The 15670-nt window shown below is 45.3% G+C and overlaps 2 protein-coding genes and 1 long non-coding RNA gene across 5 annotated transcripts in view; 2 read left to right on the forward strand and 1 right to left on the reverse strand.

Annotated features, from left to right (window-relative positions):
- Positions 1-6369, reverse strand: part of CELF1 (CUGBP Elav-like family member 1) — a 71923-nt gene extending 65554 nt beyond the window's left edge. The window contains exon 1 of one of the 3 annotated variants that reach the window (XM_073808954.1): positions 6230-6369. The gene's annotated coding sequence lies outside the window, so the exon portion shown is untranslated. Of the gene's footprint in view, positions 1-6060; positions 6078-6229 lie in introns of those variants that run through there. The other 2 variants (XM_073808947.1, XM_073808956.1) reach the window with 2 other exon arrangements.
- On the forward strand, positions 6352-10421 carry LOC141279392 (uncharacterized). Its single transcript, XR_012333534.1, has 2 exons — positions 6352-6887; positions 9744-10421. It is a non-coding gene; the product is annotated as an uncharacterized lncRNA (long non-coding RNA).
- A 648-nt stretch (positions 10422-11069) lies between these two features.
- Positions 11070-15523, forward strand: PTPMT1 (protein tyrosine phosphatase mitochondrial 1). Its single transcript, XM_019948180.3, is given in 4 exon segments — positions 11070-11568; positions 11670-11750; positions 13696-13887; positions 15185-15523. Coding segments are annotated over 4 exon segments (828 nt in total). The 5' UTR covers positions 11070-11172; the 3' UTR covers positions 15344-15523.
- The last annotated feature ends 147 nt before the right edge of the window (positions 15524-15670 follow it).

A 15670-nucleotide genomic window follows, 5' to 3' on the forward strand; every position in this document is an offset into this window, starting at 1 on the left:
CGAAGCAACTAGGCCTATGTGCCACAACTACTGAGCCTGTGCACCACAACTACTGAGCCCATGTGCTGCAACTACTAAAGCCCACGTGCCTAGAGCCCGTGCTCCCCAAGAGAAGCCCACGCACCACAATGAAGAGTAGCCTCCGCTCGCCCCAACTAGAGAAAACCCACGTGCAGCAACAAAGGCCCAACACAGCCAAAAGTAAATAAATAAAATAAATAAATTTATAAAAAAAAAGAGAGAAGAAAGCCTTTCATGCATGAGAATACTCTGAATATACTGAAACAAACTGGGAGGCTTATGATAACCTTCAAAATGCTCTTACCCTCAAAGTATTCGTTATTAATTCTAAGCAGGCCATTAAATGCCAGGTTTATAAACTTTATACAATATGGAATACCTGGATATCATTCCACCCCTCTAACAAAAAATATATTAATTATACAGCAAAAGCTGTATAATACTCATATATTATTATACAGCAAAAGCAGAAACTTGCCTATACCTTCTCTTTATGTGACACTTCTTCCGTACATAATCTGTATTTTGAAAATGACTAGAAATTATCATTAGATTAGAAATTAGAAATGATGCTGTTAACCGTGATCTGCGTTACTGTTACATACTTTTTTTTTTTTTTTTTTTTTTGCGGTATGTGGGCCTCTCACTGTTGTGGCCTATCCCGTTGCGGAGCACAGGCTCCGGACACGCAGGCTCAGCGGCCGTGGCTCACGGGCCTAGCCACTCCGCGGCATGTGGGATCTTCCCAGACCAGGGCACGAACCCGCGTCCCCTGCATCAGCAGGCAGACTTTCAACCACTGCGCCACCAGGGAAGCCCTGTTACATACTTTGAAGCACACTGATACGTTTGAATTTTTCCAGAGATTTGAGCATGTCAGTGGACATCCCCCAGTAATTGGCAATCCACATGAAGAGCATGAATTCTAAACCAATTCAAGAGCCTTTATGGAGCACCAAGAGAGGGCAAGATACCAAGATGAAAGAGTCATCCCTGACCTCAATAAGGAGAGAAATTCAACCACAGAAAGGAACGAAGTCCTGATACGTGCCACACGTGGACAAACCTTGAAAACACTAAGTTTTTCACTAAGTGAAATACGCCAGACACAAAAGGACAAATATGATTCCAATTACATGAAATATCCAGAATAGGCAAATTCACAGGGACAGACAGCAGACCAGAGGTTACCAGGGGCTAGGAGGAGGGAGCAATGGATGGTTATTACTTAATGGTTACAGAGTTTCTGTTTGGGGTGAAGAAAACTTCAATTTTCCAAACAGAGGAGTGGTGATGACTACACAACACTGTGAACATACTTAATGACACTGAATTGTACTTTTTTTTTTCTTTGTACTCTTAAAAATGGTTAAAATGGGGGAGTTCCTTGGTGGCCTCGTGGTTAGGATTCCAGGCTTTCACTGTCGTGGCCCGGGTTCAATCCCTGGTTGGGGGAACTGAGATCCTGCAAGCCAAGCAGCATGGCACAGCCAAACAAACAAACAATAAAAAGGGTTAAAATGACCTTAACCTAAAACTATAAAACTCCTAGAAGCTTAACAGAGTATAAGCTTCAGGGCACTGGACTAAGCAGTGGTTTCTTGGATAAGGCAACAAAAGCAAAAACAGACAAAGGAGACTCCATCAAACTTAAAATTCTGTACATCAAAGGACACAACAGAGTGAAATGGCATGGGAGAAACTATGTGTAAGTCATATATATCTATTAAGGGGTTAATATTCAGAATATTTAAAGTACCACAACTCACAAGAACAACAACAACAAAAATCTGATTTTTAAAAATGGGCAAAGGGGGCTTCCCTGGTGGTGCTAAGAATCCGCCTGCCAATGCAGGGGTCACAGGTTCGAGCCCTGGTCCAGGAAGATTCCACATGCCGCTGAGCAACTAAGCTCATGCGCCACAACTACTGAGCCTGTGCTCTAGAGCCTGCAAGCCACAACTACTGAGCCCACGTACCACAATTACTGAAGCCCGTACACCTAGAGGCCATGCTCCGCAACAAGAGAAGCCACCGCAATGAGAAGCCCGCGCACTGCAACAAGGAGTAGCCCCCGCTCACCGCAACTAGAGAAAGCCGGTGCACAGCAGCAAAGACCCAATGCAGCCCCCCCCCAAAAAAAATTAAAAATGGGCAAAAGACTTCTATAGGCATTTCTGCAAAGCTGACATACAAATGGCCATCAAGCATATGAAAAAATGTTCAACATCGTTAGTCAGAGAAATGCAGATCAAAACCACGAGAGATCACCTCACACCCATTAGGACCGTTACTATTAAAGAAGAAGAAAAGGGAATTCCATGGCAGTCCAGTGGTTAGGACTCCGAGTTTCCACTGCAGGGGGTATGGGTTTGATCCCTGGTTGGGGAACAAAGATCCTGCATGTCACGTGGCACGGCCAAAAAAAAAAACAGAAGAAGAAACAAACAAAACGAATGTTGGTGAGGATGCGGAGATATTAGAATCCTTGTGCACTGTTGGTGGTGTTGTGAAATAGTAGGATCATTATGGAAAACAGTATGGAGGTTCCTCAAAAAATTAAAAATAGAACCACCATATGATCCATCAATTCACTTCTGAATATTATCCAAAAGAACTGAAAGAAGGGGGACTTCCTTGGTGGTCCAGCAGTTAAGACTCCACGCTTCCAATGCAGAGGGGCCCGGGTTCGATCCCTGGTCAGGGAACTAGATCCCACATGCATGCTGCAACTAAAGATCCGCACACTACAACTAAGACCTGGAGCAGCCTAATTAAATAAATACTAAAAAAAAAGAAAGAAGAATTGAAAGAAGGGTCTCAAAGAGATATCTGCACACCCATATTCATAGCAGCGCTAGTCACAATGGTCAAAAGGTACAAACAACTTGTGTTCATCAACAGATAAATGGATAAACAAAATGTGGTATATACATACAATAGAATATTATTCAGCCTTTTAAAGGAAAGAAATCCTGTCACATGCTACAACATGGATGAACCTTAAAGATACAGTAAGTGAAATGAGCCAGTCACAAAAAGCCAAATACTGTTGTGAATCCACTCATACCTGAAAGTAGTCAAATTCATAGAAGCAGTAAGTAGAATGGTAGTTATGAGAGGCTGGGGTGGGAGGAAGGAGAAAATGAGAGTTGTTTAATGGGTATAGAGTTTCAGATTTAGAAGATGAAAAGGTTCTGGAGATCTGTTTCCCATTAATATGAATGTACTTAATGCTACAAAACTATACACTCAAAAATAATTAAGATGCTAAATTTTAGGTTATGTGTTTTTTACATTAAAAAATGTAAATATTAAAAAATGGTTAAAATAGAAAATTGTTATATATATTTTACCACAATTTTTTAAAATTAATAATGCAATATACCAAAAACCGTTGAAGTGCATGGTATGTGAATTATATCTCAATAAAGCTGTTAAAAAAAAAAGGCAGAGGACACAGAGTTTCACCAAATCCAGTGAGCTTCACTCACTGGTTTACAGAAAACAGAGCAATTTGTTGGAAGTACCCAAAGCCTTGAGCAGAGGAGCCTATGCTCCTACTTCCTCCAACTTCTTCACTCTGGCCTCCAGGTGACAGCTCTTCTCTTTCCCTTTCCAAGGCACACCACCACCACCTTGTAACTTTCCAGTTCCTTATTACATCTGGCCTCACAGGAAAATTAAGTTAAAGAAGCTGCAGTGGCAGTCACAGGAGGGGGCATGGAATTCACGACTCACACTCCACGTTTAGCAGCAGAGCCCAAATACTTAAAAAAAAAAAAAAAAAATCACACAGTAGACGTACAATAAACGTTAGGTCTCTGCCCTTCCTCTCCTCTTCTTCAAGCCCAGCATGTTTAAAACAGCAAATTCTCTGCTCCCATGCTGGGATATCCACTGGCCTAACTCATATGTGCTGGAGCTTAAACACAGGGCATCATTTAAAATGTGGTTGTCAATGCCTATCACCTACTACTAAACTTAAAAACATATCACAAAACTGTAACTAGGATAAGCATACTTTGTTAAAATAATAAACATTTCTACAGCATATAAAAAGGATAATAAGATAAAGACCACAAATATTAACAATCACCTCTGAGTGGTGGGACTAAAGGTGAGTTTCTTTTTTCTGGCTTATCTGCATTTTTAATAATGAATCTGTTACTTCTGTAATAACAAAAATAACTGGAAATCTTCAGAAAAATAAATCATTCTGGCTCAAAACTTCACTACCTCTTATACTACAGACACTTTCACACATTACTGCACTGAAGCTGAATTGGCACCATGTGAAACAGACACGATTTCCTCCATTTTGCAGATGAGAATGAGCTGAGGCTCAAAACAGTGACTTGGTCAAAGTTTTATAGCTAGTAACAGACCAAGGATTACAATTCAGGCCTTCAACTCCAAGCCTGGGGCCCTTTCCATTCCATCACATCTTAAAGGGCAATTTGCATTATTTTTCATGATATTGTATTAAAAAAAAACAAAAACAAAAAAACCCTATGTTGAAACTGTTTTAAGTGCACCTGCTACATAATCTTGGGCAAATAACCTTGGGAGCCTCAGTTTCCTCATCTGAAAAGTGAAGTGGTTGGAAAAGATATTCTATCTCACCAGCTAATCTAGCCTCACCAGCTAATGGATTTTAAGTCTAGATACCATCTGAGGAGAAAATAACCCCGTGGGCAAAAATGAATGGTTGGAGAGAAGTTGAGGCCTATGCTCTGGGCCAAGGGCCATTCTTAATGGAAACAGGTGGTGGACAGTCAAGACGAAAGAACCGCTGGGGAAACCATAAACTTCCAGGTTAAAACAACAGCTGAAAGTTCCTGCTTCGCTTTCCTAACAGCAACGCTTCAATCCTGGCTAACTCATGATTAGAAACCACATACTGTAAGTAAAGCTAGAAGAATATAAAAACACGGGGGGAGGGGAGGGACCTGTAGCAATAGTTTATGCACGCTATGGTAACTGGATAATTTTCCAAGTGGACTCATTAATGTTAAAACAGAAAAAACCCTTGGTGGTTCTCAGAGACGACTCTTCCTCAGCAAGAATTTAAGGAGAAACTGAAAACTGCGTACCACTCTGAGAGATGCCACACTTGTGGAAAAGAGCCAACCCAACACTTGTGGAAAAGGGCCAACCCAACACTTGTGGAAAAGGTGAAAGAATGAAATTAAAACCTCTTCGATCTACAGAGAATCAAAGAAAGCGAAGAGACCTTTCTTAAGGGTGAAGTTCCTATAAAGGATTCATCGGGTACCTGTTACCTCTTACACTGCAGACATTATAAAGCACTCCACACTATCGGACACTATTACACAGCCTTCTCCCTCGAAGGTAATAAAACTGCAGCATTAACTTTACTGGCGAGAAAAAGATTCCATTTTGCTAAAGCAGGCTCCGACCAAAATCGCACCACCTTCCCCTCAACTATAGGGATGAGCCTAAACCAAGGAGAAGCTACTTAAGAGCCAGTGCAACCGTCTTAGAGAATTAAAACAACATCCTGCTCCGAGGACCACAACCAAGACACCAGCGGCTTTAAATCCAAAACCAGGTCCTTAGCGAAAAAAGCTCCTCACCGTGCTCTCCGCGTTCCCGGGTGCGAGAATCCAGCCCCGCTACTAGGCCATAACTGGTGAGCACCTGACGTGGGGGGGAGGGCGAGCCAAGGCCCTAGCGGATGTGGGACGAGGAAAGGGGGGCTCTCGAAGCTCCTGAGGAGAAACGCAGCCCTCCAGAGGCGGGGGTCCTGGGGACCCCCCCCCCAAGGGTAAGCACCAAGAACACGTGGGGCGACAGGAGCAGGGAAAGGGTGTCCGGAGCAGGCAGCCTGTGTCTGGCACGGCGGCCGGAAAAAGGAGGACGGAGCTATCCCTGGGCAGAGAACGGAGCCCTCAGAGCCCGGAGAATGAAGGCAAAGGGCGCGGAGAGAGGAGCAAGGCCACGAGGAGGGCGGGTCTCCCTGGGCGCGGGGGGACGCGCCAGGCCGGCGCGGCGGGACGCGGGTAGATCGCTGACCTGCCTCCGAGGCGCGGGGAACCAGGAACGGGCGCGCCCAAAGGGCCCTGTGACCCGCGGCCGCCCGGACCGGACCCGCCCCGCGGCGCCTCCCTCCTGCCCCTTTCCCTCCCTCGCTCCCTCCCTCCCTCCCACCCGCGGCCCGTTATCCCGCGGCCGCCGCACTCACCAGCGGCTGCACCTGAGCCCGCCGCTGCCTCAGCTGCTGCCTGCGCCTTCGCAGCCGCCGCCGCCTCCTCACTGCTGAGGCCGAGTCCCGGGGGAGCCTCCGCGTCCCGCCGCCGCCGCCGCCGCTGCCGCCGCCCGAGCAGAACACCCCAAAATGGCGGCACTTCCGGCACCTACCACCGGCGGGGAGGGCCGACAAGGAGGGGGAGGGCGGCTTGAGGGAACGTACCACCGTGGTGCGGCCGGCAGCGCCGATCTGAGCGGAGCAATGCTCAGGGGCGGGTCGAGCGCCCGGCGCTGCAGCGCCCTCTCGGGCTGGGGAGTGGAGAAGCAGCTCCGCAGGAGCCCCCGGGGCCTCGGGCGGAACCCTCAGCTCAAGGAGCGGCAAGGGCACATCTCTTTGTCTCGGAGCTCTGCTGGAGGAAGACCCCCGGCCTGAGACCCTGAACTTCTCGGCTCTCCACAGCAGTTCTGGATGAACTAGTGGGCAAGGATCTCTACTTGGCACTGAATATGCGCATAATAAAATATTAGATGAATGAATGAATGAGTGAATGGGATGGTGCTTGGCCGGCGCTGGGCACATGACACACCCTCCTTTCTACCCCAGCAGATAAGCAACAGGATCCAGGCCTTCCTTCTCTGCTGAGATGTGGAATGTAAGTGTATTGCAAGCTTTCAGAGTTAGGGGAATGCTTTCTAGCAGCATGATCAGCTGTGTGAACTCACAACCTTGCAAAAATCCTTGCAGCGCCCGGAAGCTCATAAGGGTTCTGTTAAGAGACTGATGTTCCAGCCCTAACCTGCTTCTCCCCCGACTAAAAAAAAAAAAAAAAAATTCAATAACCCAGGTTAGGTCCCTGAAGACCTCCTTCAGAGTGACCCAGGAATCCCAGGATCTAGGTGGATGCAAACAGTACAGTAGTTCATTCGTTCGTTTAAAAGGTCATTTATTCCACAAGTTCTACACCTTGTGGGACAGTAAAATGCAGACAGAGAAAGGAAACTTACTTCAGGGACCTTTTGGCCCCAAACATACAAATAACTCATGGGTTTGCAAATGATTTCTCTGTAACATCTGGCTTCCCAGAGCAAATAATTCTTCTACCCACAAATACTGATTATACCCAACCTTACCACAAAACAATAAGTGGACTCCCAAGCAGAAGCCTCAAAGGCTTTCCCATGTATTGGAAGCATCTCTTTCCCCCGTGGGGGGAAAAAAACACTAACCACAGTGTTTCTGGTACCATATAAATCTGAACAATTAGCCCCTAAATTGTACACTATCATATTCCTTAGTTGTACGGTGTAGTTTATCATTTTATATACATTTGTAATATTGATATATGATCTTGTTCTTGTTAATAGTTTTATGTGTAATTTACTGAAAACATCTTACATTTATAGACCATTATAGCTTATAGAATGTTGTCACATACATTACCACAATTAATTTTATATTTGTCTCCCAGCTGCTGTAGATGGTAGAAACCTTTTTTTTTTTTTTTCTGTACGCGGGCCTCTCACCGCTGTGACCTCTTCAGTTGCAGAGCACAGGCTCCGGATGCGCAGGCTCAGCGACCATGGCCCACGGCCCAGCCGCTCCACGGCATGTGGGATCTTCCCGGACCGGGGCACGAACCCGTGTCCCCTGCATCGGCAGGCGGAATCTCAACCACTGCGCCACCAGGGAAGCCCTGGTAGAAACCTTTTAAGCAGAGAATCTGTCCCGTTCTTTTTTGTGCCATAGAATCATCCAGATATCCATGTGGTTCACCTCCTCACCTCCTTCAGGTCTTGACTTAAATGTCACCTTCTCAGTTGGGCCTTCCCTGACCACCCTATTTAAAGTTACACACACATACACCTGTGTTTCCAGTCCCTCTTTGCCACTTTGTTTCTATCCAAAGCACTTATCACCATCTAACATAGTATATTTTGTACTTCATATTTTACATATTTTATTTGTAGTCTTCTCACACCAGAAGGTAAACTCTATGGGGATAGGGATCTTGTCTGTTTTATATTCTCCGGGCCTAAAATAATACCATGTAGGTGCTCAATAAATACTGGGGTTTTTTTGAATTTGATTTCCATATATTGCGAAATGATTACCACAATAAGTTTAATTAACATCCATTACCTCATACAGATACTTTTTTCCCTTGTGATGAGAATCTCAAGATCTACTCTGTTAACAACTTTCAAATATATCGTAAAGCTATGTTAACTATTGTCATCATGTCGTACATTACATCCCTAGTATTTATTTATCTTATAACAATAAGTTTGTACCTTTTGACTACCTTCATCCAACTCCCCAATTCATCAATAAATATTGTTGAATTAATGAATAGACATATCTTGGTGCTGAGTATGAAAAAAGATAATGAATTGTTTAGCATCTAGAAACTTCCTGCAACCTACCATGAGCTAAATGAGAGTGGGGACCACACCTGTCTTCTTATCCTCTTGTCTCTCCAATGCTTTTCACAGTGTCCAGCTCAACAGATATTTCTCAAAGGGCGACCAGTAACCTTCCTGATTTTACCTGCCCCTTGACTTAGGGCCACTCCTTGCAGGGCGCTAGTGTCATTCTTGCATCTAGTTACCAAGGAAGGCCAGAGTCCATTACCCCAGAATCGGGTGGAAGAACAATTACATGAAGAACACAGATTCTTCTAACTTCAAAGGGCTTCCCAATATAGACAAAACACTAAACAGTCCAAATACAAAAAAGCCTGATGTGAGATATAAACGCGTATGAAAAGCTTCCTGCTTCATTTTTTGCCTTCCAAATTGATTAAGATTTGTTTTTAAAAATGTTAACAAGGGTTCAGAGAAGCAAGCCTTTTCCAAGTGCTGGTGGGAGTAAAATTCAGATAGTCTGTTTGGAGGAATTTGAAAGTTTACATATCTTTCTAGGAGCTTTTCTTAAGAAAATAATCAGGATAAGAGCAGGGATGTACTAGTACTTCCCTGGTGGTCCAGTGGTTAAGACTTGGACGCTCCCAATGCAGGGGCATGGGTTCCAAGCCTGATCAGGGAACTAAGATCCCACACACCACACCATGCAGCAAAAAAAAAAAAAAAAAGCAGAGATGTACTGATATATTATGGATCATAACATTGTTGGAATAGCATAAAATCTGATAAAAAAGTATATACTTGATATACTTTATCAAGTATATCAAACACTTGATAAAGTATATGATATAGCCATAGCCTAGAATATTATATATTTTTTCAAATAATGATACAGAAAAATATTTAATTGTGGGCAAATATTCATGACACATGCTTAGTGAATAAAGCAGGTAACAAATTAACAGGTACAGAACAATCCCATTTTTGTTAGAGAATGTGTTCGTTGAAAGAGACAAAACCCAGAAAGAATATTAAAATATTAATAGTGCATCCTCATCATCACTCGGTATTATCAGTCCTTTAATTTTAGTCATTCTGGTAGAAGTGGAGTGATACTTTACTGTGGTTTAAATTTCTCTTTCCAGACTTCCCTGGTGGTGCAGTGGTTAAGAATCCGCCTGCCAATGCAGGGGACACGGGTTTGAGCCCAGATCCGGGAAAATCCCACATGCCACGCCGCAACTAAGCCCATGCGCCACAACTACTGAGCCTGCGCTCTAGAGCCCGCGAGCCACAACTACTGAAGTTCATGCACCTAGAGCTCCTGCTCCACAACAAGAGAAGCCACCGCAATGAGAAGCCTGTGCACCGCATTGAAGAGTAGCCCCCGCTCACTGCAACTACAGAAAGCCGGAGTGCAGCAACAAAGACCCAAAGCAGCCAAAAATAAATAAATAAATAAACTTATATAAAAAAATTGTAGGGGCTTCCCTGGTGGCGCAGTGGTTGAGAGTCCGCCTGCCGATGCAGGGGACGCGGGTTCGCGCCCCGGTCTGGGAAGATCTCACATGCTGCGGAGCGGCTGGGCCCGTGAGCCATGGCCGCTGAGCCTGCGCGTCCAGAGCCTGTGCTCCGCAACGGGAGAGGCCACAACAGTGAGAGGCCCGCGTACAGAAAAAAAAAAAAAAAAAAATTTAATGGAAGAGAAAACTGGAAGAAAAAACAAATGTATTTGTGGTGGTAGGATTATGCTACTTTCCTGTATTTTCCAGTTGTTATGGATATTACTTTTATAAGGAGATAAACCTTTTTAAAAAGCACAAGATGCACGTTTCAGAGTACTATTTAAATATAAATAATCAGCATTACAACTATTTCTCTCGCCTATTTGCACGTTGTGGGTTTTATATTTAAGTTTATCATAATATGTTTAATATTAATATATTTTCATAAATAGTGTAGATAACATTGATATATTTCACTCCACACACGCGCACACACACACACACACACACACACACACACACACATATACTGATTGCAGTTTGTGCAGGAGGAGGCAGCCATGAATTCAGGCAGATGGGGGATAGGTTGGGAAGGAAGGGCCAGATGAACCCAGGTCCCCTGTTTGTCCAGGATCAGGGCCTCTCCAACAAGCCTCTCTACTTAAAAGCTCAAAGTCCCTTCCAGTCTCTCCTTCAGGGCTCCCCCTACCAGAGAGTCTCCTTGTCATGTCTCCCCTTTGGTGGGCACACCCTCACCTGGGATAACAGTTCCCTCCCTCTGGCCGGTAGTTGGGGAAGGTGTCACAGACCCACTGGCCATTGGCCAGGGCCCCGCCTCCCTCGGTCGGGGTCATAGTTTCACACGCAGGGGTCAGAGACCCCCTCACCTGGAGTCACAGCCCCCTCCCTCGGGAGGGGGGGTCAATGGCACAGGCAGCGATCACAGTTTCACACGCGGCAAACTCACAACCTTGGACCGAGGACGCGCCCTCCCTCGTCAGGGGTCCCCGTTTCCCGCCCGGGAAGCCCTGGTCCCTCCCCCGAGGCCGGCGGCCCCTCCTCCCGAGACATGGTGCCGGTCCCACGGGGCCCAGGCTCTCCCGAAGTGTCCCTGGGGGCCGGGCCCGAGGTCTCGGTGCTCAAGAGGCCCGCGCCGGCCGTGTCGCCTTCGCTGGAGGCCGCGGACGACTCGCAGTCCTCGGCCTCGTCGCTCTTCTGGCCCTCCTCGCGGCCGCCCCCCGCGAGCCCGGGAGTGGGCAGGTCGTCGCTGCGCCGGGCCGGGTAGGGCAGGATGGCGGCCGGCACGTTGCTGGAGGCCGGCCTGGCCCGGGTGCTCTTCTACCCGACGCTGCTGTACACACTGTTCCGCGGGAAGATGCCGGGCCCGGCGCACCGCGACTGGTACAACCGTATCGACAACACGGTGCTGCTGGGCGCGCTGCCGCTGCGGAACATGACTCGTCGGGTGAGCCGGGCCGGGAGGCCGGGCCGCGCCGGGGCTGGGAGCCAGGCGAGCGCCGCCCGGGCCTCGGCGGCCCTTTCTGAGCCCCCTCTTTGCCTCGGCAGCTGGTACAGGACGAGAACGTGCGAGGGCTGATCACCATGAACGAGGAGTATGAGACGAGGTTCCTGTGCAACTCCCCAAAGGTGAGGCGCCGGGGCCCGTGGGCAGAACTGGGGCCGAGGCGCCCCGCCGGCCTCGCTCACCACACAGGGCCTGGCGAGCCGGAGGAGGTTGGGGGAGGGGGTGCTGTAGGTGACCTTGCCGCAGAGACAGGCGTCCCAGGCTTTTTTGCCTCCTCAGGGAGGATCTGGCCCTCTAAGCTTAAATGGCTGCGGCTGGGGGTAGAAATTAATTGTGAAATAAAAACTGATGTGAAAGGCATTTAAAAGTAGAGTTGACAAACTTTGATTATTCCTTTGTGCACAAATGTATTCTTAATGTCGGTAACTCAAATCAGTAACCAGAACTGAAAGGCAACTTTTCTATGGCTTGCTTTCATTCATTTGACACTTACTCAGCACTAAGTATGGATCAGACACTGTTAGATATTCAAGATGAAGGTCCTATAAACTGTAAAAAGAAAAGCTATGGCCAGTCCCTGGTAAATTTATCATAAAACAACCCATTGCAAAAACTGCATAGGGTTCATTTGGTTTTGATTTGAGGGAATTTTATATATATGTTAGAGATGATAGTGGAACTCCAAAGCACTGTCATAAATAAAGTTCAGGCCTAAATCATAATTTTCATTAGATGTGAATGCTTATTTGTGGAACTGTTCATAATGGTTATTAGATGTTGCCCCATCTTTACAGTGTTTGCCTTCTATTAGCACTGCACAATTATTTTCTTGTTTACTGTACTGATAGAGCCTAATGAACATGCCGTTATTTCAACTGTAGATTTTTTTGAAATCTTAAAAAAATTGTGACTCACATTTAAAATATATTGATCAGTGATGGCATACATTTTTAAAGAATGGGTAACAAACAGTTCCTTGGATTTCCCACAGTATTTTGCCACAAGACCTCAGGAGTTATTAGCCAAAATGGTGAATGTTCCTTAACGTGGTCCATCCTGCGAAGCAAGTCACAGAAAGTGCTCGTCTCTGGGTGTGAGGCAATTGACATTTGTGAGCAGCTATCTTATCCCACTAGCCTAATCTCCAAGGCAGTGGTTCTCACATTTTAATATGCCTAAGAATTACCTGGCAGTCTTGTTAAACTAGCAGATTCCTAGGTACAACCCCCAGAGATTCTGACTCAGGAACTTTAGGGTGGGGTCCCAGGAATCTGAACATTTAGCAAGCTCCCTAGGTGTTTCTGACATAATTGATGTATAAGCCCCATGCTGCCAGATTTTGCTGTTTTTTGTTAATTTCATGAGCTGTATAAAATATTGACCCTCGTTCGGAGTCATAAGTTTCTGGTTTGCTAAAGTGATTAATATCAAGAGTAGCTGGAGCCTACCTGAAGTCTTAAGGCAAAATAAAAAATAAAGTTGCCCAGTTTGCCAGAGGCCTTATTTCTCCTGTTTATTCTTTTCTTCCTCCTAAGTGATAATATTGCACTAACAAAAGTAGGTGCATTATTTTAATTTTAAAATAACTCTGTTTCCTACCACATACCCTCTCAAAAAAAGTGGTAAAAAAGAGGAGGCTTATGGACAGAGAAACAGAAAGTTCTTGCAAAACGCAGTAGTCCAGCCTTGCAGCTGGATCATGCGAAAATAGTTACACAGCTTTTGTAGATGAATTTTATACAGCTCGTATTTTGTAGCTAAAGATTCAAATACTTTAGCTTTGGTACTAAAGCTCCTAATGGTACTTTAAGAACACTTTAAATCTTGGACATAATCCTAACTCAGCAGCATTGCTGTTGTGTGATGAAAGACCAGCCATGTAGGTCAGCCATTTTAAAGACATTTCTGAAAGAAGTTTCTTTTTAGGCAAACAGTAAACAGTATATTCACATTGTAGTAAACCGTGAAGCTTCCTTGTTGTTTTGCTGCCTCTTGGGAGCCCATCTTCCTACCATTCACATCAGGCTTTTTTCATTTTATTTTCTATGCTGGTGGACCTCGTTCCAGGAGTGGAAGAATGCAGGAGTCGAGCAGCTGCGGCTCAGCACGATAGACATGACCGGAGTCCCAACCTTGGCTAACCTCCAGAAAGGAGTCCAGTTTGCTCTCAAGTACCAGTCGCTAGGCCAGTCTGTCTACGTACATTGTAAGGCTGGGCGTTCCAGAAGTGCCACTATGGTGGCAGCATATCTGATTCAGGTAGAAAAGGTCTTTCTGGACCGGTCCCCTTTCCAGCAGATCTCCAGTCTACTGGCAGACCTTGCTAGGAGCCATGTTCGCAATTTCAGGCTGTTTGGGAGGTGGAAAGCACCTGAACTTTGCAGACAGGCTGACCTTTGGCTTTCTCACCGGCCAGCTGCGTGACCTTAGGCAAAAGTGGCTTCCCCTCTCCATTGCTCAATTTCCTCAATTTGTGAAGCTTGAATGAGAATGTATGTCAAGCACTGACCTAGAATGAGCACTCAGAAAATGGAGTTACAAAGGATGCTAATACCAGCAAAAGGCTAGAAACACTTGTTATAAACATGTCAGGAAGTCTAGTTCTGTAGATAATAGTGCTGATCACTTGCAGCTCTATAGGACTCACGTTTCTTTAAGTATTTCAGAGTAAAGTTCTGGACATTAATTTCTAGAAACAGTGGCTCCAACAGAATTTTGCCTATCAGTTTGTTATGATCGGCAGGTGGGATGCTTTTAAAAACATTTAGAAGCCAGTACTCTAGTCCATCCTTTCCTGTTACAAACCCCCGGCTCATTTTTGTTACCTGTGAGGCCCCTGCAGAGCATTTACTAAGTAATGTAGATAGTTTAAGGAAAAAGGAAATGTAAAGATAAACAGCCTGGCCTGGTGTTACTGTGGACTGGTGAATATATGATTTAACAATACTAAAGCTTTAGTCATTAGGACTCTGTTTTGCTGGAAACTGGGTGTCAGGAGATATTTTGGGCAAAGTGAGAACTGAACCAGCAGGCTAAAGATCTATACTTTCTTGGTTCTATTGATTTCTAAACCAGTAAGTATCCTGAGGACACAAAGATAGCCCTCCTAGTTAGATTTTAAAAGTACTCTTTTCTAGACATGGTGACAAGTTGCATAGAAACACCAACTGTGTAGTCTTTCCAGGAAACTCTTGTAACCAACAGCCTAGCTCAGAGAGGACATCTAGTAGGCCTATGCCCGCTTGAATTTAGGATCTCAGCTTCATGTGTTCAACCTTCTATTTCCAGGGTTTGGCAGAATAAAAATTAGATAGAAAGACTGATTTGGGTCCCCCCCTTTACCTCCCCCAGCCTATTGCATATAATTGTGGGACTTTGACTGAAGGGGTTAAAGTGCTCTCCCACTTATAATATGTGGGGCATAGCGTTTAACTCCCTGCAAAGTGGAATTTTTAAAAAAATGAAATTCTGAGAGCCCTTTAGCACTTGTTATTGGGTCAAGGACACCTTAACACCTGGTCCTTTCTTTGTCTGATTTCCCAACCCTGCACTTCAGGTGTACAACTGGACTCCAGAGGAGGCCGTAAGAGCCATCACCAAAATCCGGTCACACATCTACATCAGACCTGGCCAGCTGGAAGTTCTCAGAGAGTTCCACAGGGTGATCACTGCAGGAGCAGCAAAGAATGAGACTTGTCACACATCGCAGATATGAAGTACATGGATTAGAAAGAACTCAGGACAACCCTGGCTTGCTACAGAATGAGAATGTTTAACAGGACCAAAGGGCCTTAAGCCCAAACTTGACGTAATAGAAATGTGCTAAGTAATGGTTAATTTCACTCCCTGTGTCTTGTTTCGTTTTCTTGAAATAACACTGTTGTGTGACTAGGCAGATTTAGTGTGGCTTCTATTCATGGGGCCTGGGGATATGGGACAGGGATAAGGGTTTATTTTCAAAGGTCAAAGAAATCTGTCGTGCACCTGATGTTGTGCCTAATGATATTTACCCCCATAACTCAAAGACGTTTAACACTAGGAA

This window comes from Tursiops truncatus, chromosome 8 (assembly GCF_011762595.2).
Source record: "Tursiops truncatus isolate mTurTru1 chromosome 8, mTurTru1.mat.Y, whole genome shotgun sequence".
Classification (NCBI taxonomy): Eukaryota; Metazoa; Chordata; class Mammalia; order Artiodactyla; family Delphinidae; genus Tursiops; species Tursiops truncatus.